The following is a 25062-nucleotide window of genomic DNA, read 5'->3' on the forward strand; positions in this document are numbered from 1 at the left end:
ACTTGATTGTAAGCTAAAAGTTCCAAAACTATGAGTCAAAACAAATATGTTCTTTTTGTAAGTTTTGTTTTCTGATATTTTCCTGTGGAGCTGGAAATCTGACTAACATGATGCAGGAGTCTGCACTGAAGTGCACAGCCCTGTACAAAGTCATCAGGAGGCTGGCTGCCAAAACTACTCAGACATTACTTGCCATCATGAATTCACCATTAGAAGCGGCCATTAGCTGAGATGACTCAACATCTTTGAACCACCCACTTCCTACTGATCAGTTTTGCAATAACAAATTCATAGGAACTGAAGTCTCACAATCCCAACCCTAATCAAAATGTAAATGTATAACCTATCAATGAAAAGATTATGGAAGATCCTAATTTGGAAGGAAAGAGAATAGCCATTAAATTTCTTTGAAGTAAGTGTGGCTCCTTTACCAAACCCTGCTGAGAAAGCCTGGAAGGGTGAGATGAGGCTTGTTTTAAAGGAAGGTACACTGAGGTCATGGGGAGGGGAGGGATGGAGGAAGGATAAAGACTGTGGAGGACAATGGAAGACTCTGAGAAGCCGGTAGAACAATCTGGATTCATGCACTGAGAGCCTGGAATAACATGTTTTACGTGTGAAGAGAGGAAATAGACAGAAACCTTTCCAAATAGGCAAAACCATGTGAAGAATATAGGCCGCCTCTGTGGAGAGAAGGGGAAGGTTTACACATGTCACTTAATTTGCTATTTGAAAAAATTGAGAAGAGGAAGAAAAACTTGGCTTTGATCCATCTGCTTCATGGGCAAGAATAATAAAAACATTTCCTGAAAAGAAAAGATTAATAATAGACATAAGGGCTTTTTATATTATGAGCGTATAATTAGTGTCACTTTCCTTGTCTGTTAACCTTTATGGAGAATGGGCTTTAGATGATTGTCAAATAGATCCTCAGTTAGCTGAGTTCCAGTGCAGTCTGTTAATGTCTCTAGCTGGAAACAAGTTTGAAAGAGAAACAGGGAAATACCTAGTCCACAGGTACACAGGGATGATATAGCCAGTATTATGTTGTTGTCATATAGGAACAGCAAATCAAAGAGGTCACCATGGCAGCAATGGGAAAAATGATGAATGGATTTCCATTACAATGGATTTCCACAACATTATTTTTGTGTTTTTATTGTGCTGAGTAAAAACTCATGCTGATTTGATAAAGCCACTGCAGTCATTTTTGAGAAAATTCATCAAATTCATATTTAATATGAATAATTAACATTAGAATAGGAAGGAAAACTGTTCAATAGTATAAATAGTAACTATATGAAAGGACATGTATAATTAGGGTAATCATGACTGCTTGCTTGCCTACATATATAAATATGTCAACATATGATTTATGTGTGAATCATCACTCAGTAGTCATTTAGTCTAGGCTATGTATAGACCAAATGTCCTGCTAAACATCTGGGGTATAAAGTTACTGGATGTATCCCTGTTCTGCCTTCACAAAGCATTGAGTAGTGAGCCATGTGGCACTGTCATGGGTGTGGGGAGGAGGTGGTCAATCAATTAAAATTTTAAGCATGACATCCTTCAAAGGTTATCTTTAAGCATTTTCCTAAATATATCCTGTGAAATGTACCACTGTATGTTCTTAGACTAAGCTCCTGAGTTATTATTTGGTGATGTAAAGTACGTTCTTGACTTCTGACACGGCTATTATTACTGGACTTGCTGCACCAAAAGATGTGATCATTTTTTGCCATTGGGTGAAATATGCTGTCTCGCCCAGGCTGAGGTTTACAATGACTAAAGCCCTAAGTAGCCCACCATTACTCAGTTGACCAGTGTCCCAAGTGTGAAATGGGAAGGCTGCAGTGTGTCATCAGAACCGGAACTATTGTGCCAGAACACGGAGGGGACGCACGGAGCTTCTGTTTGCATTTTCCTTCTTAGTGTAAAGTTCTTCAATTCCCATAGCAACCAAATGGATTGGATCATGCTCATGCCAGAGATTCATATATGATGGGAGACATAGAGAGAAAACCTTCAGGAACCTTATTTTTCTAACTATTTTCATAATTATCTTTTAATAATTGCAGTTTGCGTATTTTAAACTCTAAATGAAGTTACAAAAGTGCTTACTAATCAAAATCAGAGCACATACATTCTTACAAATGTCCGTTTATAAAATTTGTTTTTCTTGAATATAGAAAAATTACCATAGCTTTTCAGGTAAAGTTTCTGAATTCTTGGGTTTTAATTTCTATTTGTTTTATTAACATAATGATGTTATTATTGCAAAGGTTGTTACACTACAAAATGATTTGACTTATTTTTTATTATCATGAAGTTAAGAAATGAAATGCATCACTGATTCTTGGTATTTCAAGGTGAAATTAAGGTTCAGTGGTGTTAGTAAGTATTTAAAAATTGTGATTATATAAATAAAATTCAGGAGCTAACAATAGCTTTATAAAATATGTCCTGACTCTGCTGTCAAGGAGAAAGTTATTTGATAAATAAACATCCAAAGCAAAAGAGGATAGTATATGAGCGTGGTTGAAATCCTATTTCTGTTGTACTTTGTGTGGGTATTAAATGTGTCCTTACATTTTAAGCATTTAAATGCATGCTGAGCACTTCCTGTTTTCTTCCATATAGTCTATATTGTAATACAGTTTATTAAGAAGTCATATTTACATGTGGGCCTGTCTGTTGTGGGCCTGGTGAGTGATGTGTTGTAGCTGTTCATCAAACATGTAGTATGGAATTCTGTATTGAATTAGTAACAATTAAATGACAATCATTAATCGAGTATCTTTACTGTGCATTAGATTCTTTTTTTTTTTAATCTACCCTTTATCTTTTCAAATGGCAATGGCGTGGGTTAATCTAGAGCTGAGAGAAATAGTTAAGCAGAAAAATAGTAAAACTTGGACAGGAGGTCAGCCTCCAGTGGTTCATGCCTGTAATCCTCAGTACTCAGGAGGAAGAGACCCAAGGATCACGGTTCAATGCCAGCCTGGGCAGGAAGATCTATGAGACTTCTCTCCAATTAACCACCAGAAAACCAGATGTGGAACTGTGGCACAAAGTGGGAGAGTGCTAATCTTGAGCCAAGAGAGTTCAGAGACAGCACCCAGGCCCTGAGTTCAAGTCCCATGACTGACACCCCCCAAAAGAAAAGATTTTAAAAGAAATAAATAGCTGACCACCAGCATAAAGCATTTTGAACAGGAAACATGTTGAGATGGACAAAATTGATTTTTGGTGAGATCTGTGAAAATTAATATAAAAAGTTTTCTTTAGAATAGAAAAAAGGACAAATACTTTTTTTCTTTTTAGGATACAAGTTGAGGCCCAGTTGCTGAATATGACTCTTCAGTACTTATTTATTGCTCCAAAATGGACATAAGAATAGCTAGGTAGGTTGGTAATTATGAAATATCTGGTATGTCATGAGGACCTTGTAATGTTTGCTCTATTTAGAGGAGTACTCTTATAAACAAGTAGTTTAGAAGCCTTACTGGGTATTTTCTTTCTTTGATGGGTTGGTTGGTTTTGGTGGTGACGACGCTGGGGTCTAAACTCAGGGCTTTTGTGTTTGCTAGGAGAACACTGGCATTTGAAGCAGAGCTTTTATCCCTCTGCTGAGAATGTGATGAAAGGAGGTCATGACTTCTGTCATTGAGCACAATTGTATGTGCCCTCTTACAGTAGGTAATCATACATTATTGGTTAGATTTCTAGGTATGAAAATTGTAGCTCCTACTGTTACATTTTTCCCCTTCACAATTTCTAGGGTTTTTTTACTTTGTGTTATGAAGAAATATTAATGGTTTTGTATATGAATCCCATATTCAATGACTTTATTGAATTCTTTTGTTAGTTTCAGATCATTTTTAAGGCTAAAATTTGAGTCAGTTTTGATTTTGTGTCATACCCCATAGCACCTCTTGTGAAATCTGTCTCTTAATGTTGACAATATGTAACTGCTCCATCTCTCAGCTTGAACTCCAACCCGTGTCATCCGCCTCTGAAGTAGAACTGTGTTGTTCTGGCCTGTGCTTATCCTACTTTCATCTGCTCTCAAATAAAAGAGAGAGAGAGAGAGAGAGAAAGAGAGAGAGAGAAATGGAATCAAATCATATATCAAGTCATCAAGCCAGGGATCATTTTGATGTTCCATTTCTATCCCAGTTTTTTTTTCTTTGCTGTGTTACTAACTGAGCTGTAGCTTAGCTCTCAAATTTTGTAGGTTCTACCTTTATAACAGTGACTTTGGTTTTCTTTCATTGAATACTTTCAGTTTATTTTTCATCATAATGTTCATTTTCCTGCTTTTTAGTTTAACAAAATAGTTGATTAGACCAAGTTATTTTCACATTTATTAGTATGACCATATAGGTTTTTCTCTTAATATTTTTTCATTTATTTTTATATTTATTCTTATCTATGCATAAAAATCATAAGGAGCCCCAGAGTATTAGTCTGTAAATCCACTGATTACATTTGGTTATATTTTACTTGGAACTTTTGCACCTCCCTTTTATGTTTTTCAAAAGGAATTGGGCAAGGCAAAGTTCATTTCTGCAGAAGGGTGTGCCACCAGAAAAAACTCTGGCAAGCAAACTCTTCCAAGCAGGCAGCTGCTCCCCTTTTATCTTTTCTTTTTCTTTTTTTGTCCATGGTGGGGCTTGAACTAGGGGCCTGGGCACTGTCCTCTGAGGTCTTCAGCTCAAGGCAAGGGCTCTACCACTTGAGCCACAGTGCCACTTCCAGTTTTCTGGTGGTTAATTGGAGATAAGTGGCTCACGGACTTTCCTGACAGGCTAGCTTTGAGCTGTGATCCTCAGATCTCAGCCTCCTGAGTAGCTAGGGTTACAGGCAGGAGCCAGCAGCATCCAGCTCTCTATTATCCTTAATGCAGCAAGCCCTGCACCTCTCCTTGAAGTGGCTGAGGTCTGCCAGAGCTTCAGAATCTTCTCTGGATAGGTGAGCTTGAGGAGAAGAGAATGTATTTCTCAAAGTAACCCCTGAAAGACTTTGAGATAAGATTAAGAGTACACAATCATTCATTTCCAGCAATTAAAGTTATGTCAAAAAAATCCTTCCTGGGGCTGGGGATATAGCCTAGTGGCAAGAGTGCCTGCCTCGGATACACGAGGCCCTAGGTTCGATTCCCCAGCACCACATATACAGAAAACGGCCAGAAGCGGCACTGTGGCTTAAGTGGCAGAGTGCTAGCCTTGAGCGGGAAGAAGCCAGGGACAGTGCTCAGGCCCTGAGTCCAAGGCCCACGACTGGCCAAAAAAAAAAAAAAAATCCTTCCTTATCCAAAAGCATTTCTTCTCTTTTCCTTTCTTGACTTGCTGATACTATTTTAGCAGAATAACCAAGAGCTAAGCCACCCAAAGTAGGAACACAAAGCACTTTGCTAGGAAAGAAGGATTTTCTCACAATTCCCCACTCCTGACTTTTTATTTTCTATTCTTTTCTTGAAACTGTTTTAACATTATTCTACCCTCTATGTCAGCTGTCTTTAACAGTATGATAGGGACATTTGCATAAGGCAGCCTCTGAATCTCTGAATTAGTTTGCCCATGAATTAGTCCCACAACACCCAATTAAAACCATTTTCCAAGGAACAACAATGAGGGGCATTAAGAATTTTAGTCAACACTTCCTTACTCACTTCCATTTTCTAGCCAGCTAGTGCCAGAGTCATTGCCTCTGAATTTTCAGTTGATGGTCTCATCAGGGCTGTATTTTTGAGGACAAAGGAACAGCCTTTGACCCCAGTCAAGAATCATATCAGAAGCCATTTGGTTTTCTCCTGCCATCTTGCTGCTGGGACTTAATTGTAGATGTAATTGATTCATTTTCATATTTCAGTGTCCTTTTGATTCCCAGTCTTCAGTTTATCAGAAGCTCCTCCTTAAACAGAAAGCCATCCATGTAAACCTGGAGGTCCCAGGTTTGCATGACCCACCTGGGTTGAGGTCCTGTTTTTTCTATCCTTTATTAAAGTGGGCTTTGGTTTTTAAATAGCCAGGGAGAAAGGGATAGCAGTTGAACTAAAGCACAAGTTCTGCTCCATTTGACTAGAAACCCTCAAGCAAAAGTCCCCTACAATGCCTCCAAACATGGGCTCTAGAAATGGTAAGAGCACAGGTATTCCCATGTACCCCCAAATAAGACTGCTTTCACTGTACCGAATACATTTCCCAGTAACTCTGATTTTTCCCATTGTGCCTAGAGAGGCATGAGGTGAAGTTAGAGTTATAGGCCAATGACTTAACTAAGGTGGTTTTATTGACCACAGTAAAAGCAGTGAACGCTGGGCTGGGAATGTGGTTTAGTGGTAGAGTGCTTGCCTAGCATGCATGAAGCCCTGGGTTAGATTACTTAGCACATGTAAACATAAAAAAGCTGGAAATGGAGCTGTGACTCATATGGTAGAGTGCTAGCCTTGAGCAAAAGGAAGCTAGGGACAGTGCTCAGGCCCTGAGTTCAAGCCCCAGGACTGGATAAATAAAAATAGGGACCTCATCCTCAAGTCTCTTTGTCTTGGAGAGGCCTTTCATACATACCATGTCGGCAGGATCTGTGTGCATTTCCCCTTTTATGAGTGAAATTTTTAATGGGAGGTATTTCTATTTTATTGTAAATATATTTCAAAGAACTTTGATATTAAACTTGGGCTACCTTTTTTAATAGGCAGCAGGATGGATGCTATTTTCAATTTTTACAATTTTTTATGTATAGTTCTATGAAATAAACTCTTAGTAAGTAGATTTTATTTATCTTTCTGTCTTCTTGCTAAGTTTATAAATTTTTTACTCATTTTCTCCATATAAATGACATGTAGATAGATAGATAGATAGATAGATAGATAGATAGATAGATAGATAGATGATATAGACATATACACAAGACTTTGGTTTTTAACTCAGAACTTTATATTTGGTTATATCTTACATATTTGTTTTTATTACTTATCTCTCTTTGTTCTTGTTTTCTTTTATACAACAAGTTTGAAAGTTATACATGGCTTATATTTTTACTTACTAATTAGATAAAACAAATTTTTATTATATTAAAATGATTTTCAGTTTAAATTAAAACACAGATAAACATTTTGGTTTCCAAATAGGAGTATAAATCTTCTATTTCTGTTAATGAGTTGCACTTTGCTTACCGGAAGTAGAATAATTGTCTGAAGAAGACTAATTGTCATCTTACTAATTGTATTACCTTTCTCAAGGAGCTCAGTTGACACTTGCAAAGCGGGCCTCTGTAATCTACATTCACTTGTTGGCAGAAGTTCACACCACTGTCAGACTTGGTAATTCATGGCCCAGGTTTAATCAGCAGGCTTTTACTTAGTATCGACTAGAAACAGCCTGCTTTGAAGGGTTGGTTTATTTTTGTTGAAGGAAGCTGGGTGTCTGACAATTATGTTTACCAGTGAATTTATATCTTTGGTATACTCCTTACAATTCCAAGAAGTAAGAGAACAGCCCTCACATCCTCAGTTTTTAAGTTCCCACATGAGAATGAAAAATTTTGTCTACAACACCAGACTTGTTTGTTAAACATAAAAGAACATAAATCCTCCATGGTTCCCCAGGGGTAGGTTAGAGAAAAGGAGTGATCATTATAAACCACTTAGCCCTGTGTGTGCTGTATCATGTTACCGTGAGAAAGAGATGTTTGATTGGCTCATAAAAAAGGCTTAGTAAATCCTTTAAATACTGATGTGGGCAATTGTGAACCTTGAAAAGTAATACCTGAGACTGTGTTACATATAACCATTACCCTGTCTCCAGGACAGTCACCTGGGTATATATAGATTGATTTCTGAATTTAATGGAGAATGTGATTTATGTGTCCATGTTGCTTCTTTGAATCATTTTCCCTTTATTGGTTATGGTCTACATTTAAGTTATTTGTCATTGCTTTCTCTATTTTCTTCTTGACATTTTGAGCTATATTAAAGTATATCAACCAACCATCTTCTACGATGAATACCAACTTCCCCTATGAAACTTATTCTGTATATGGCATTTTTATTCAAAGTATTAGAACAGATGGCTGGATTTAATCCATAGTTCTTTTTCCTACCTCATTCTACATATCAATGAGATAGAAGGAAATATTGAATCAGATACTCTTGGTATTTTTTTTGGCAATTTTTAGAACAAAATACCAATAGGTAGGCATGGGGCGCAAACAAGATAGGACTTCATTTGATCTATTTTTATCTAATTTTACTTATTGAAATACAAATCCTGTTTTTATGATACTGGAGATTGAAGCAAGAACAAGTACAGAGCTATCTATCTTTCTGTCTTCTTGCTAAGTTTATAAATGTTTTACTCATTTTCTCCATATAAATGACATATAGATACCTAGCTAGCTAGCTAGATAATATAGACATATACAGACCTCATCTATTTTACATGATCTTCAATGCAATTTTTTAAAAAGAATTTTTTTGTAATTAAATAATTTCCCAGGGGAGTTTTGTAGTTCTTAACATGAGGATATTTAAGTCTTAAAAAATAATTGTTTCATTTATAGCCCTGTATTCTATAGATATCTTAGCACTTTTTACATATAACCACAAAAATCACATAAAATGGATAATTTTGAGTTACATTATTATGTAATAGCTCTTGATTTAAACTTTTTAAAAACTTTTTTAACTTTAAATATTAATTTATTAGGAATGATTAGAGCACTTTTAAAGTTTTACTGTTCTTTAAACAAAGAGGTGGTACTCTTTGTAGGTGGTGGGTTCATTTAGTTGCCATGGAATAAAAAACCATATAGATTATTAAAGCACCATGATCAATGCATGCTTCAGGCTTCCATGAATATGTAAGAAATAATTGTGAGTTATTTAGCTGTAAATCTTGAAAATAATATAAAGAGTTTTTTTAACATGGTATCAAATTCATTGGTAAAGGTCTTCATGAAATAAATAGGAATGAACAGTGATTTTTGGCTCACTGTATGTCAGTTAAGGCTACGGTTAAGTTTGTTGTTGGTGGTGGTGATTTTACAATGCTGGACATTGAACCAGGGTCTCACATTTTTCTAAGCAAGCTATTATGTATAGGTGTGTCTACAGTTCCCAACCCAAATTGTTCATTTGTTTTGTTTGTTTGAAATCAAGACCTGCGCACTGTCCTTAAATTCCTTTTGCTCCAAGCTAGCTCTCTACTGCTTAAATAACAGCTCTACTTCTGGCTTTTTCGGTGATTAACTGGAAATGAGAATCTCATGGACTTTCTTTCCTAGGCGGGCTTCAAATCCTGATCCTCAGATCTCTCCCTCCTGAGTAGCTAGGATTATAGGCAGGAACCGCCAGTGCCTGGATCAATTAGTAACCTTTTAAGAGTTATTCTTGAGATATTTCTTTCTGAATTTAAAAACCATTTGAAACACTCTTTTTTGTGTGTATGCTCCAGTTCTGGGACTCAAACTCAGGGCCTGGGCACTGTCTCTGAGCATTTTTGCTCAAGGTTAGCACTCTACCACTTGAGCTACAACTGAGTTTTTGGTGGTTAATTGGAGATAAGAATCGCATGGACTTTTCCTGGCCGGGTTGACTTCGAACCACAATCTTTAGATCTCACAATTCTGAGTAGCCAGGAATACAGGTATGAGAGACTGACACCTGGCAAAAACATTTTTTATTTAAATAAGTCACAAATCAGATAAACATCTATGAGCAGAATATTATGTACAGTCAAGTAATGATATAAGCTACTCATTTTAGATTTGCTGAATGTGGAATTTTTTTTTCTTGGGATGATTTCTGTATTTAATTGTGATAGTGATTTTGATAATGATCTCAAGAAACATTTTGACACAAGTACTCTTCCTTCCCAAACTGTTAATTGCGAACAACTTTATAATGGCCGTATCTGGTGGGGGTGCTTGGTTTTCTCTGTTGTAATCTTCCTGTGGCATTTGTTTCTATGAGTCATGTGTATTGTGGTAGGAAGCCAACCCCTTACCTTTCCTTCTTTTACATCTGGACGGCTTCCCTTTTACTGATTGCTCCTTGTCTGAGTGCCTTTGTTAAAGCATGTTGCCCTTGGACTCACACATGAAATATCTCCTAGGATTCCTTAAATATTTGATGATTTTTGTTACTGCCTTCATTGAAACCTCCAAGGGCTTGCTTCATATGCTAAAGAGGTATTCTGCTCTAATATTTGTAGGTCAAGTAATATAAATAAATAAGTGAAGAGATCTAGGAGTTAAAGAGAAGGCTAGAAAGTAAAGTAGGGAATTCTCAAACCAAAAAGGACATGGCTCATGGAGTCTTTTTTCCTTCACCCTGACTTCAGTAGCTGTGAAGACAAGTGCTCTTTTTATCACTGCTCAAGTTCAGCTGCTTGCTGTCAGCTGGACATGCAAGTGCTGCAGAGAAAAGAGTAAATTAAGCAAGACCCTTCCCTGTACCAGTGCTCACATCAGTACTGGAGATGAGCACATAGAGATGGTAAAGGTGGTAAGACTCAGAATTATTCAGTATTGCCAGATCTTCAAATACAAACTCAGATACACAGATATTTTTGTGTGTGACATTCAGGTGTTTTGTTTTTTTTAAGGTATTGACTTAAAATTCAATACTGTGCTCACCTCTGTTTACAGTGCTGGCCAAAAAATAATACGATTCTAGCAGCTTAGTCTGCAATACGCAGGCTGTCCACCTCTGCCTCCTTTTCCTACTTGATTTTGCTTTGGTTGATTTACTTTGTTTCTCATCCTCTATTCATGATTGACCATGCCTGGCCCCTTCTTTCTAGAATTACCTCTTGTGTATTGTACTTCTTGCTAGAATGCATTTCTGTGTCCCTCCCTTTTCACTCTGGTTAGTCAATACTCACTGACAGCCCAGACGTCAAACCATCAGTAAAATGATCCTAATCTCCCAGTGTAAAATGACTCTTATTTTCCCAGTATGACACAGTTGTTTCTTGGTAGAGTTTATGCTGATGTGCTTTATGGACCTTGATCTCAAAGAAGCTATGGTTTCATCTTTATTTCCTTAAACTTCAGTACAAGAGTGTATGAGTTTATGAGTCATTGCTTATAAACACTTCTGAGATTAAGAGAGAAAACCATGTCAGATGTAGGTTTACTTCCCAAACACAGAAGCGACTGAGAATCTCTAAATATAAGCTTTGTTTCTCATGTAGATAAGCTTGGGAAATTACCATTTGATGAAAATGAGAATTACTGAATCAGTTATATTTGAACAGTTTACCAGCCACCTCCATTCCTCTGCAAACACACACACACACACACACACACACCATATTCCATCTTCTGAAATAAGTATGTCTGGTTTATGCAGTTCTAACCTATGACTCATTATTTTCCTTGTGATTTAGACTTTTCTTCCTTTATTGATTTCAAATCCTCCAGTTTATCTTAAATAGTAGACACCTGGGTATGGAAGGGTACAGATTAGAAATGGGGAAAACTTTACAGAGTGGCAAATGTGTATCTGGAGTGCTTAAAGATAGTATATGTACTGTTACACTTTAATTTGCCTCTGTGAGATTGAGATCAGTAGGCTCAATTTATGGATGAGGAAAAATGTTGAATCGCATGCTATAATTGACTTATGAGTAATTCCTTAGGGAGAAGACTTATAAAGATACTTAGTTATCATATACTTTGTCTTATTTCAACAAGATTTTCTTCTTTAATATCAACACAACATAACATTTCTGTTGTTGTTGTTAGTTGTGGGATTTGAACTCTGGACCTAGGCACTGTCCCTGAGCTCTTCAGCTCAAGGCTAGTGCTTTCCACTTCAGCCACAGCACCACTTCCAGTTTTCTGGTGGTTAATTGGAGATAAGAGTCTCAGGGACTTTCTTACCTGACTTGCTTTGAACTGTGATCCTTAGTTCTCAGCCTCCTGAGTAGTGAGGATGACAGGCGTGAGCCACCAGCACCTAAATAAAATTTCATGTTTGTCATCTCTTGTCTACTAGACTTAGACCTCTTTAAAAAGAATCTGGTGGCTCATGTGTAGCTATTCAGGAGGGTGAGATCTGAGGATCACAAATTCAGGCCAGCCTAGGCAGGAAACTCTGTGACACTATTAACTCCAACAAATTACCAAAAAAGCCAGAACTAGAGATGTGGCTCAAGTGGCAGAGTGCTAGCCTTGACCAAAAGAAGCTCAAGGACAGCACCCAGGCCCCACATTCTAGCCTTAGGACTTGCAAAAACAATAACAATAACAAAAAAAATCAGTTTTCCCACCACCTCTGACTTACTTTTTAACAAAAAAATTTGCAGTGTCCTATTTAGTATTCTAAAGTATAGTTTAAAGAAGCTATCTTCTAATTACAACATGTGTAGTTTCTCAAGAAATAAATAAAGGGCCCACATATGTTAAAGAGCTGAAATAAAGGCTGGGGTTTAGCTCACAAGTACTTTCTCAGCTCCTCACAAAGCCCTGAGTTTTATTCTCATCACTGAAAAACAAAAAGCTGAAATAATGTTAATTTCTATTATTATGCTGTTAATGTGCATTAGTAATTACAGTAAAATAAAAGAAGATGGTCATATGTTTGCATCTTTTAAGCAGACTTACTGTGAATGTGATAGCTGTATGTATAGATAAATGTAAATAGTATACCAAGTGTTTCCTCTTATGACTTATTTTTCTAGAGCATAGGACAACTCTAACAATGTTCTAAAAAAAAAACCAAACTTCAATTTGTTGGATTGTGGAATTTGTATTTCTGGAGAATTTAGCTTAACTAAAACAGTACAAAACCTAATTATGCATAAACATAATTATGTTTAAATGTGATAATGTAAAACTCTGGACATGAGTGAACAAGAGCAGAAATTTCACCTTTACTAAATGTTCAGTGGCATATTTGATAGGCATGGGGCAATGAGAAAAATATTTGTGTGCAATATTTTCCAATATTAAATGTTTGCAGATATTGCTCATTTCATTTCAGTAGTTCGCTTCTTATGCCTAGTCTTTCACCTAACTGAAAATGCTTCTACTGATTTCTGAAACGTTATCTTGTAAGACAATACTGCTCTAACTTTTTCAGGTTTCAATCTTCCCAAGCCAAGTTAGCATGTTTAAAACATACACTCATTCCTTATGTTCAAGATACCATGGGTTATGTAAAATAGTAAAAAACAAAATGAATTCCTTTCTTCAAGAATTTAGTAGTCTAAGAAAGGTGGGTCCCATATGTTAAAAAAATAGGGTATATAGGAAAAAGATCAGTGGGCTGAGAACCCACAGGAAGACTGCAGAAGCAGTACTGAACAAACTGGAGGTGAAGAACGTGTGTGAAAAGATGCTCCAATATAGCTCTCCTCTCAGCAAGGAAAGGAGGCCAAGAGTGTAGCTACAGTAAATTACTTTCAGAAAGCAATGGTCATCGCTAAACACAATCAAGACTGAAGAAATGCTGTGTCACCTCCATGTGAGAAAAGCATTGTGGAACTCATGGACTGCATGTCAGATAGACTTGCTTCATACAAAATATTTTAGTTCTAAGATGGCTATTTGGTAAATTGTGAATTTTTTAATAATGAAGCTGGAGAATATCAAAAGAAGACTCATGTCTTCAATTAGGATCTTGTTTTCATCCTACTTCAGAATATTAAATTATATCCATTAAATGTGAGATTAACAGTTGCTATGGTCTCTGTGTTTTGCTTTTGTGGGTAGTGGGGCTTGAACTCAGTTGCTAAGGTCTGAATGAATCTGTAGATATGGAATTTGGTTTGCCAAAATGAGAGATCATGATTTGTTCTCTTTTCTCTGTATCTTCTTACAGGTATGATTTTGTAGAAGTTGAAGAACCGAGTGATGGAACGGTGTTAGGACGCTGGTGCGGGTCTGGTTCTGTACCAGGGAAACAGATTTCTAAAGGGAATCAAATAAGGATAAGATTTGTATCCGATGAGTATTTTCCTTCTGAACCAGGATTCTGCATCCACTACAACATTGTGGCTCCAGTAAGTACCACGTGGAGATTCCAAACTTCAGTGAGCCTCCTGTTTGTTCATTACTTGATTTCCTCTTTTTAAATAGGACTCAGAAAACCAAAAAACTTTCCTTGATTTGGATTTTCCCCACATAAAGGTTATTATATGTGCCACAAACAACTTAAATGCCATCACCATAGATCCTTAGAAATGTTTAATGTCTAATCAAAGTGATTAAATGAAATACGTGCTTCTACATTTGTAGGAATATACCAAGCCCTTTACCTATCCATAGCTGTTTGGTGTTTTAGCATTAATGGGAAATCACATAGGAAGTTTTTTTGTTAATATATATAACTCTTTTATCATTTAGTGACCACCATAATTGGACTTTGTATTGCCATCCTCATGTTATAGACAGGATAAGCTTAGCTAAAGTGTATGTATCTAGTTGAATTCAGATATCATATAATTCTCAAGCATTTTTGGTGTCCATTTGTTTGATAGTACTACTTTTTTATCTTACTAGTCCTAGCTTAAATATTTAAATTTTGGAAGTTTTTCAGAATCTGCTATTCCTATTTTCTAACTCCTTTTGGAATCAGTACATTGCAGAGCTAGAAAGTTCTATCTAAGATTACTACCATTTTGACTGAATTTGTGTTTATTGTGACTTAAAAATTCATGCTTCATATAGTTTACATTTTTTCCATTAAAGTGACATCATTTCTGCTCATATTTCTCCAAAAACTAACTTTCAGTATTCTGGTTATAAATATATACCTAACAATTTTTCTTTTTGTAGAGAAAAGCAAACCTATCAAGAGTTATTTTAATCAATATATCAAATGTATTTTTAAATTTAGTGAACTCTGTTCTCCTATTTAAAAGTTATACTGCTTTAATAATATCCATGACCCTAATATCCAAAGTTTTTCACTCTTACTATAATTTAGCAAATATTTTAATTTTCTCTAATTATAACTATACATTGCAACATAATTATTTTCTTCTTGTATTATTCTGTATTATCTTCTGTATTATTTCAAATATCTCTATCTGCTGCCAGTTCTTAAAACTATTGAAAATTCATTCCTGTTATTAATTATATCTTGTTTGTAATTGTGGTCTGGAAGTTCTTATGAAAACTGTGTTGGTGTTTTATAGTATGTTTTTGAAATTTAATCAATAATATAGTAATTTATAAGGATTTAAAAGCTGGCATACTTAACAATTTTGATAGAAGATTTAGCAAATACACTAGGAATGCAACATGATATAGGATACATTTTTACAACATAAACTCTTATTGAGCATAAAAGTGATTACACAAGCAAAAATACAAGGCAAACATAAAAATGTGGAGTGAACATTTAAATTATATATATTGCATTATTAAGCATGAATTTCCCTTTTTGCTTTTTTTTTTTTTTTTGGCCAGTCCTGGACCTTGGACTCAGGGCCCGAGCACCGTCCCTGGCTTCTTCCCGCTCAAGGCTAGCACTCTGCCACTTGAGCCACAGCGCCGCTTCTGGCCGTTTTCTGTATATGTGGTGCTGGGGAATCGAACCTAGGGCCTCGTGTATCCGAGGCAGGCACTCTTGCCACTAGGCTATATCCCCAGCCCCCTTTTTGCTTTTACAAAATGGAATGCTGTTAGTTAACTTATTAAATGAATAAATTTTAAGTATAAATGTAGCTAAAAACAATTAACTGCTATTTGAAATTTGAAAATGATAATTTGTTCAGTTAATTGTATACTTTCAGTTAATTGTAATACTTTACTGCACAAATTGATATCTCTAAAATAGAAATTTGTTTGTGAGTCTTAATCAAATTCTTATATAGCTTATTTTAAATATTTGTATCTCTATCCCATTCTGAAATACATTTTGAGGTCAGAGATTCTAACAGTTTCTTTACTTTTGATAGCTTCTTAATCACTTGTTTTAGAAGTTTTTGTTATTAATTTATTTATCGTCAAAGTGATGTACAGAGGGGTTACAGTTTAATTCATAAGGCAGTGAGTACATTTTTTATCAAACGTGTTACCTCCTCCCTCATTTTTCTTCTTCCCTCTCTCCTCTCCAATTCTCTTCTCCCCAACCGAGTTGTACAGTTGGTTTACAGCATATTGTCTTGTGAGTATTGCTGTTTCATTGGTTCTCCTTTTACCTTTTGTCTCTTCATTTTGATGTTCCCCTTCCCTTCCCTAGTTCTGATAAACATATATACAGTATCCAGAGTACCAAAATCAGTTACAGTTCTCATCAGGGGTAAAACCATGGGGAAGAAAGATAAAACAAAAAGGCATAATTTCACATGGTATGTTGAAAATAACAACAATGATAAACCACTTATTTCCATAACTTGATGCTCATTTCGCTTAGCAGCATCTTATGTGTTCATATGTACATAGCTTTCAAGTTTTAAGATTTAATCAAATTTAATAATTTGAACTAGAAATGAAAGGTATTTCAAGATCAGAAGTATATACATTCTAAAGATATTGTTGATAAGCACTATTTTAGTACTGTTATTATTTGTTTGATTAAAGGAACTAAGAATTGTTCTCTGAGTCCTATCTTATAGAATTTATGATTTCGCTATGTACCCATGGCTCCTTCCTGTAAACCTACCTACTCAGTAGGCCCAGATCTGATCACAATTAAGTCAGCCTGGGCAGGAAAATCCTTGAGATTCTTTTCTGCAATTCACCACCAAAAAGATGGAAGTAGAGCTGTGGCTCAAGTGGTAGAATTCTATACTTGAGCAAAAAGGCTCAAGGACAGCATTCAGATCCTGAAATCCAGGACTGGGACAAATTAAAAATATATATATATGTACATATACATACATACTTACATATATATACCATTATGTTCATTTAAATATGAAATATGTACACACACATATATACAAATCTCTCTATATAGATATATACATGTCTCTGTCTCTATCTCTATATACATATACATATACATATACATATACATATACATATACATATACATGTGTGTTCTATGGTCCTGCTACAAAACAAAACTCAGAAGCTGATCTGGATGTATGCCAATAGTAAGAATTACATTTTTTATGACTACATGATTTTCTGAAGCTTGTGGATTAAATGAAATATGTTAAGATAGGAGCATAGAATGTTTATAGCATCCAGGTCAAGGAGCCTGCCGATACTTATTACTGTTGAACTGATTACATACCTGTTACCCCAGCTGAACTAACAGAGGGTGTCATGACACATCACCACATATCTTTAAGTGTCTACCAGATTCATCGACCTTATATGAATCTGATGGACATATATAGATATACTGATAGACATTTATAGATATAGATATTACCATTCATTCCATTGCCAAACAAAGGCCCTGCAACCTGAGACCACACAGGGCAACTAAGAGGCCTTGGGTCAAGTGTGATCCATCATTAAATTCAGTACCTTTGCAAATGGTTACTAGAACATTTTGATAAGTCATAAATGTAGGCTTTGCTGGAGTGACCCTGTGTTTTTTGAGTCATGCTTTCTAAATTGACCTACCTGAGCTGTAGGTGTGTGAAAGATGGTTACAGGAGTATTGAGAGAATAGTAAAGAAAATAATATGTGCTGCAGAAAATACAATAGAGTTTAAAGGTAGGAAGGTCTTGCATTGTTAACTATAAATTTGATGATTTTTAATAAATACTTCCATCTGAAGAAGTTACTTTGCTTCTGCATGTGGAGTATAAATTTGTCACAAATTGGCTCTACTGTGTTTAAATTTGCTTAGACAGCTGGCCTGCTATTTCTTCCCATCTCTTGTATTCTGTTCACCTCTCTCTCCTCACTTGTAGACACATTCATTCCATTCTTAATGATTGCCTGCAAAGGGGGAGGTTTGATGAGTGAGAATCGGACAGGTGGTTATACTTTTAAGCCTTGCAGAATGTTTTGAGTTATCATTGTATATTGCTAAGTGACATCTCCCCATGCCCTGGGCACCTCCACACACTATCGAGGCAGCAATGAATCAGTCTTATCTTCACATCAGATAAATGAAAGCCTGAAGGAGAAGGTATGCCTCTTAGAGTGCAGGCTTAATGGTTCTTGTGGCATGTGCTCAGGGGCAAATGCCCCTGAAATCCCCTGTATCATCTCTGATATTTTGTTTTCTCTTTTTCTGTGCTGAGCACTTCATATTAGCAAACTCTGTGCTCCAGAGGTTGTGCTTGGACTGACTCCAAACCCACTGCTGCAGTATGCCCCTCAGTGCCACTGACCACAATGACTCCTTCACTTTGAAATGGCAAAATATGACTCCAAGGTCTTTTGTAGACTGTGAACTTCCTGAAGTGAGGTATGATAGGAGTACCCGTGCCCATTGCAGCTGCGGGTTAGGAGTTCATGGCTAGTCAGCCATTCCCCTTAGAGTTGCTGAGAGGCAATTGACCCTAACAAGAGATAAGTCACTTGTGCTACTTCTGCATAGTTGAGGGGATGCATAACTAGAACCTAGGATTACACGACATATTCTCCCAGTCCCTATGTAGTACGCTGTCTCACCAAGCACACAATCTGTTCCTACTGTAGGAATTCTGGCAAGGGATTCTTTGCTTTCAGTAAGGAGGGTGCAGCCAATTGATGATGCATCCACCGTAACTGAAGCAAATAGCACATATTTATCATTTTCTTGCTATTGAGATGTGTAATCTGCTTTGCTTGCCTTCGGTAAATCAACTTAAACAATTTTTGGGGTTGTTTGTGAGGCTTGGACTGAGTTTGCTAAAGGCCAACCAGAACTCTACTATTTTGAGCCACACCTTCACTTCCAACTATTTGGTGATTGGGGATAAGAGTCTCACAGACTTTCCTGACCATGCTGGCTTTGAACCAAGATCCACTGTTCTCAGCCTCCTGAATAGCTTACGTTATAGACATGAGCCACCAGGGCCCCATAGCTAAAGAATATTTTGTAACTGTTTATAAATGGAAAACTTAAGTCAAAGCACATTTTATTTCCAGGAAAAACTCCAGAAAAAGATTGTTTTTAAATTCCTTATACTTTATGAGTAAAGAGATACCGCTTTAAGAGCATGAATGGATGTCTGATTCTAGTATACCTTTAATGCCCTCAAGATTGGATTATCCTGTGCCTTAATGGAAAAAATTTAAATATAGGATAATATTCTCACCAATAGCTTTTTCCACACAGATTGTTATTAAAAACTATGCCCACCCTTGTAAGGTGATGATCTATCAGTTAAATAATAGACCAGATAGCTAAATAACGAATGATACCTTATTTTTAATAAGGTGCTGCTGATTGAATGTTTAGACACCTCTCTCTTATAAACACATCTCTTTCATTGAAAGTTTTGCCGTCTTAGTATACTTTTTGATTCTGGAACACCTTAGAATGAGATAAAAATAAAATTTATCTTTTCATTTTAGTTTTTAAAATGCCAACATGAAATCTTGACCTGTTGATATAGCAGTTGTAGCTTTTCAAAAATATCTATAATACTAGATTAACCACATCCATTTATGTCTTTGGCATTTCAATGCTAATTCAAATAATTATTTGTGAAAATGTTCTTCCCCCAGTTATGCTCCATTACTAAATAATGAAAAATAAATCTGTGCAAATTAAGAACAAATGATATACATTCTACTTTTATGACTGAGTCAGGAATTAAAAATGTCTTTTTTTTTCTTTCCTGCCAAAAGAAAGGGAAAAAATAGAGCTGGTATAATAGTAGCGAGAGATTGTTTGCGAAGAAATGAAGCAAAACTGAAATAAAACAGTGCCAGCTCATTTCTGTTGGGAGGCCACACACAGAGAGATCCAGGAGCACACTTCAGACCTTTTAAAAAGAAGAGAAATTTTTTTGTTTAATGTTGGAGTCATTTATATTAGATTATATATGTTTTACTCTGTGTAGTGTAGCATAAGCACCATTATTTAAAATGTTGAAAGCCTGCAAAGGCTAAAACATAATAATCTTTTACTCCAGGATCAAAAGACTTTATAAAGTGTTTTATTTTTTAGTCTGAAATAGCAAACGTTGTCTACATTTTTGTGAGGAAAAAAACCTCAAATAAGCCATATATTTTAAAAATAAAATGCAAAATCCTAAATCTATTAATCTAAATCTTATCTTAGTATTTATTAATGTAAATATCTTATTGAATATTCATTAATCCAAACTTCTTCTGGTAATTTTTTCTTATTTATGTCTTATTTTTTTCTTAGTACTAAGAGAACTATTCTTGAATATCATACTATGCCTGATGTGTTATTTTAGATACTTTTGAAATGTAAGGATATCCTTTTTTTTCTTCCAATCTGGTGAACACCATCTTAATAAACACACTAACACTGACTTTTCTTAAATGGTTTTTATTAACTATGATATTTTAAGGCTTTTGAGTATAAGTGGTAAGATAGCATTTACATTGATCTTTTTACTCTGGGTATCATCCATTGTAGCACTCTGTATCTGGCTTTCACTGCTACCTGGATAGCTCATGGGCAGAGGGATGAGATGTTAGCAGGATACTTTCTCCATAACTTTCAGTGAAGTATAGCTTCTTTGATCTGCCTTCCACTTTTGTCCTATTATTTTATAATACTGCTTTTTAGAAGATGCATAATCAGTTCAACCTGTTTGGATGGTGGAGTTCTTACTTGTGGCCATAAGGATTCATGAAGAGATGAACTAATAGTACGGATCATCATTGTAGTGTTTTCTCTGATAGCAGGGTAATATTGGGTTGTTAGCCCCATTGTCACCCCAACTATGTGTTTTCCCTCACACTGACTTTGTAAATGACTTGTCCAGAGTTAAGTCAGTGGGATGGCCATTGTGCATGTGTTTTTTTTTTTTTTTTCTAGAAAGGGTGAGAAGGACACTTGATGCCTGAGGTGCCATTGAGGAATGCATGACTGATTGCCAAAGTAGTTATTAATTATGCAGGATGCAGAGAACAAAGCAGCCCAGTGAAGACTGAAGTTGGAAAGGGGGGGGGGGTCTTATCCCTTCTGGCATATGCCAGATTATTGCACTGTTCACATCCTATGAAGAAAAATCTTCACTAAAAGCAAAATTTGCTTTTATGTTCAAGTTCAGAAAAATTCCAGCCAAATCACTAAGAAAGCTTCAAATTCAGTATTGACTTTCTTATTTTTGGAAGAAATGAGCATGCATAGAATAAAATTACTTAGGGAAATATCACTGGGAAAAAAAATCTGTGGAAGGATAGGCTCAAATTTTATATACATATGTAATATCTATACATATATCTTACAAATCTCAATAATTTCACTATTACATTCCTATATAATTATATTGAACTGATTTAAATAAGTCAACTTTATGTAAGTTTTTTAAAGCCCAATTTTTATTTCCATAGGGAATTAAGAGAAAGTTTTTACCTTAGGTTTTTATTGTATTATTGAGAAAATGAAAAGGGTATTTCCAGAGCTTATCTACTGTGGTCTGAAGCACATATTGAATGATTCAATTTTTATTCAAATATACATTGTGCTTGTGCATTTATGCAAGGAGTTAAAAGATAATGTTTTATAGCACCAAACAATTATGCAACGGCTGTAGAGTAGAAACTTGGCTAAAAACTGTTTTTCAACCTGACTTCTGTGTTGAGTTTCTATTGATCCTTTTGTTTCAACTAATGTCTTAGTATATTAAAAAGAGTTTCACAATTGGTATGATTTGTGTTTCCCTTAGGAGTATTGAAGTCAGAAGACTGTTTAACTTGCTTACAAGTGAGTTATAAATAAAAAGCTAGACCATTTGAAAGCTTGAGAATTGATTATTAATACCTTTATGTATAAGGCCACTAAGATTTAATGGTTTGGAGTTAATCTAGCAACCTAAAACTAAATGGAGAGAATTGTTCTCTAAAAGTTAGTTTAATGAAAATTAAAATTGTAGGTTAGAACATTTTTCTCCAATATTCCCAGTACATGCTCATATTGATTCTTTTAATATGCACTTTGTCAGGGATTTCAGAGATGTATATGACATCACCCTGTGTCTCTGGTGACTTAATATAGTTTAGAGATAAAATAGGTACCAACAAAAATATGTACTCACTTAATGGGAATAAGTGTCAGATAAGTGTCTTGGAAAGACTTTAAGAAAGAACAAGGGTGAGTACTGAGAAGGGAGGAATGTCTTGTCTTCAGATTAAAGGAAAAAGGAAATGCAAACAAATGAATGAATCAAACAAGAATCCTTTGAGTTATCCCATATAGATTTCTATAAAATATGTGGGAAAATATCCCTCATAAACATATTAACTGTCACATGTCAGAGATGTTGTTCCATTTGTTCTTGGATATCAGCCAGTCACTCACCTTTTCAACACTCAAAGTTTACAGATTTAACACAACTTTACACGAGGAAATCAGAGAATTGCTCAAAAAAGAAACTGAGTATGAGGCAGTATTACTGAGATCTTGGGGAAGTGTTTTGTGCTAAACAATGTGAATATTTTGTTGAACAGATTAAGTGCATGCACTTCTAATGGCTAGCAAAATATGTTCACTACCTCAACTCTTACTTCTCAGTGCTTCAGAAAGAATGGAACAATTCTTTTGTAGAATTGGATAGATGTATGTTAGTTTTTTGCACATGTATGTATGATCCAACTTTTCTAAGCTATATGTTGAAGACTATCACCTTGTCAACTCTCAATATTGGTTACCCTGGGAGTTGTGATGGATTTTTTCTCTACTTCTTTTCTGATCAACGCTAAACTTTTCTAGCGATTCACAGATGGCATTGTTCCAACACTTGTAGAATAGATATCTTTTCCTCCCACAGTATGATAAGACACTTTAATAAAATGTGACATTTCCAATCATCAAAGAAAAATATTGGTTCATTTCTTCAAACTTGGTTTTTACATACAATTTACGTTTTTTAATCCAAGGTAGTCTTGAACATAGTATTAGAAGGAAAATAGCTCTTTTAGACTTGTTTCAACAGCAGCAGTTATTCACTCTTTCTGCTCCTTGCAGACAAGTACTTCTACTTCTTTAAGCTAATCCTTTCAGGAATTGCCTGCACAGCTCCCTGAAGCATGCTTTTCAGCTTGTTGCTTGATTCTTTAGTTTTAGGAAACGAGGGAGGAGGTAACAATGTTGGACAAGAATTGTACTCATTTCCTTACTGCAACCCCTCTGGACATTGCCTCTACAATAAAAAATAAAATAAAAATTTTCATGAAAAAAAAAAAACAAATACTGATTTTAAACACTCAAAGATGACCCGGACAACCAGGTCCTACCATCCTTGAGATCCTCTGCTTCACTCTCATTCTTAGAATTTCCCTTGGTCATCATCCTGAGCCTTTGCTGGTTAATTTGTTGTTAAGATAGGCTGCATCATTGTTATTCTTTTAGTTTGCTTCCCTGTTGAAGGGGTAAGGGAGTGTTAAGCCTCCATGAATTTACTAGGACAATCCCACATCAGCGATAACGTTTTTGAGACACTGAATGGCTGAAAACACATAGAATTCAAATTGGCTAATTAGAAACATAACTGGGTGTTTTATGCATTGGAGTAGAACCGCTATGATCTTTTCTGGTTGTTCATCGGCTCCACCAAATACTAAAAAAAAAAAAAAAAAAAAAAAAAAAAGGAAACAAAACCCAATAAAATAATTGGAAACAAAAAAAACCAAATGAATAATAAATGTAGATTTTCTAATCTCTTTCCTAGGAACCGAACTCTTGGTTGACTGGCCTTTGAAGTGGGAACTGAATGAATTAAGACAAATAAGTCTTACATAGAAAATATTAAATACCAAAGTTTCAACTCTAGGATTTTTCCTCTTAGCAAGAATCATATCAACACTCTAAACCCTGTTGCATTTGCCAGCCCACAAATTTTCAGTTTTCTGTTCAGGAAACTCAACTAAACTGGGAACAAGTCAATCTTTTGCCAAGATGGGAAGCTGATTTGGGGTGTCTGACAGACTCACTGGCAGATTTTCAACCAATCTGACGTTTTTAACCTCTACATCATTCTCACTCTGGCCTAAAATGGCAATGCCACTGAATCCTGAGCATTTGGGGACATCTGTCACGTATTAGAGATGGTTTCTTGATTTTGTCACTTTCCATGCTTTATTAAGGCCACCAGCCCAGTGACCACAACCCCCTGCTTTGCAGAGTCCAAAAGCCTGTCGCCATCGGTTCCTTTCCAGTCTTCTTCCTTAAGTGATCGTGCATTACAGTATTACCGTGAGATAAATAATTTCAGGGGAAAAGACCATATTTTCATTCTTTTGGTATTTATGAAATTTATATGTTAATATCCTTATTGAAGGTTACTTTTCTATTCAATTAACAAAACATTTAGAAACTCTTAACAGATACATCGAAGATTCCATATTTGTAGTTGTCCTAGTTCTATAACTAGAAGAACATCTGTCTATTAACTTGTTATGGCAAGTGAAATTAACCAGAGGAGGAAACTCTTGCTTGATTATACTAAAATAATGTTTAATTTTTAGGTTTTTAGAAAGACAATTTGGGGTTCACTCTGATTAAGATATGTTGAACTCTGAGACCAAAGGTTTGCTTCCTGATGCATATACAAACTAATACTCTGGCACTGAATCTTTGCTAAAAGAAAGAACTTTACTTGAAGGCCCACTATAAAGAGGAGTGGTTGAAGGGGTAGGTTGGGTGTTAAGCCTCCATGAATTTGGCTAATTATTTGTATTTGATTTGATTTTGATGTCTGGAGGTTTTTGAGATAGAGTCTTGTTATGTAGTCTACACTGGTCTATAACTCTCCTTCCCCCTCACAGTTACGTATGTAAAGTAGTGAGTACATTTCTTATCAAACTTGTTGCCTCCTCCCTCATTTTTCTTGCACCTTCCCTCCTCCCCATTCCACCCTCCTCTGAGGTGTACAGTTAGTTTATAACATATTGTCTTGTAAGTATTGCTGTTGCATTGGTTATTTCTTTTCTTCTGTTTATCTTCCCTATGGTTTAGCCCCTGTTGTCACTGTATTTGATTCTGGTACCCTGGGTATTGT

At 35.7% G+C, this 25062-nt stretch overlaps 1 protein-coding gene across 5 annotated transcripts in view; it reads left to right on the top strand.

The window, feature by feature from the left end:
• Pdgfc (platelet derived growth factor C) overlaps nt 1-25062 on the top strand; it is a 183483-nt gene that overhangs the window by 117379 nt on the left and 41042 nt on the right. For all 5 annotated transcript variants that reach the window (XM_048364720.1, XM_048364719.1, XM_048364717.1 and 2 more), the window contains one exon: nt 13838-14018. In XM_048364720.1, the coding sequence (XP_048220677.1) occupies nt 13838-14018 (181 nt within the window). The remainder of the gene's footprint in view (nt 1-13837; nt 14019-25062) is intronic.

This window comes from Perognathus longimembris, chromosome 16 (assembly GCF_023159225.1).
Source record: "Perognathus longimembris pacificus isolate PPM17 chromosome 16, ASM2315922v1, whole genome shotgun sequence".
NCBI classification, from domain to species: domain Eukaryota; kingdom Metazoa; phylum Chordata; class Mammalia; order Rodentia; family Heteromyidae; genus Perognathus; species Perognathus longimembris.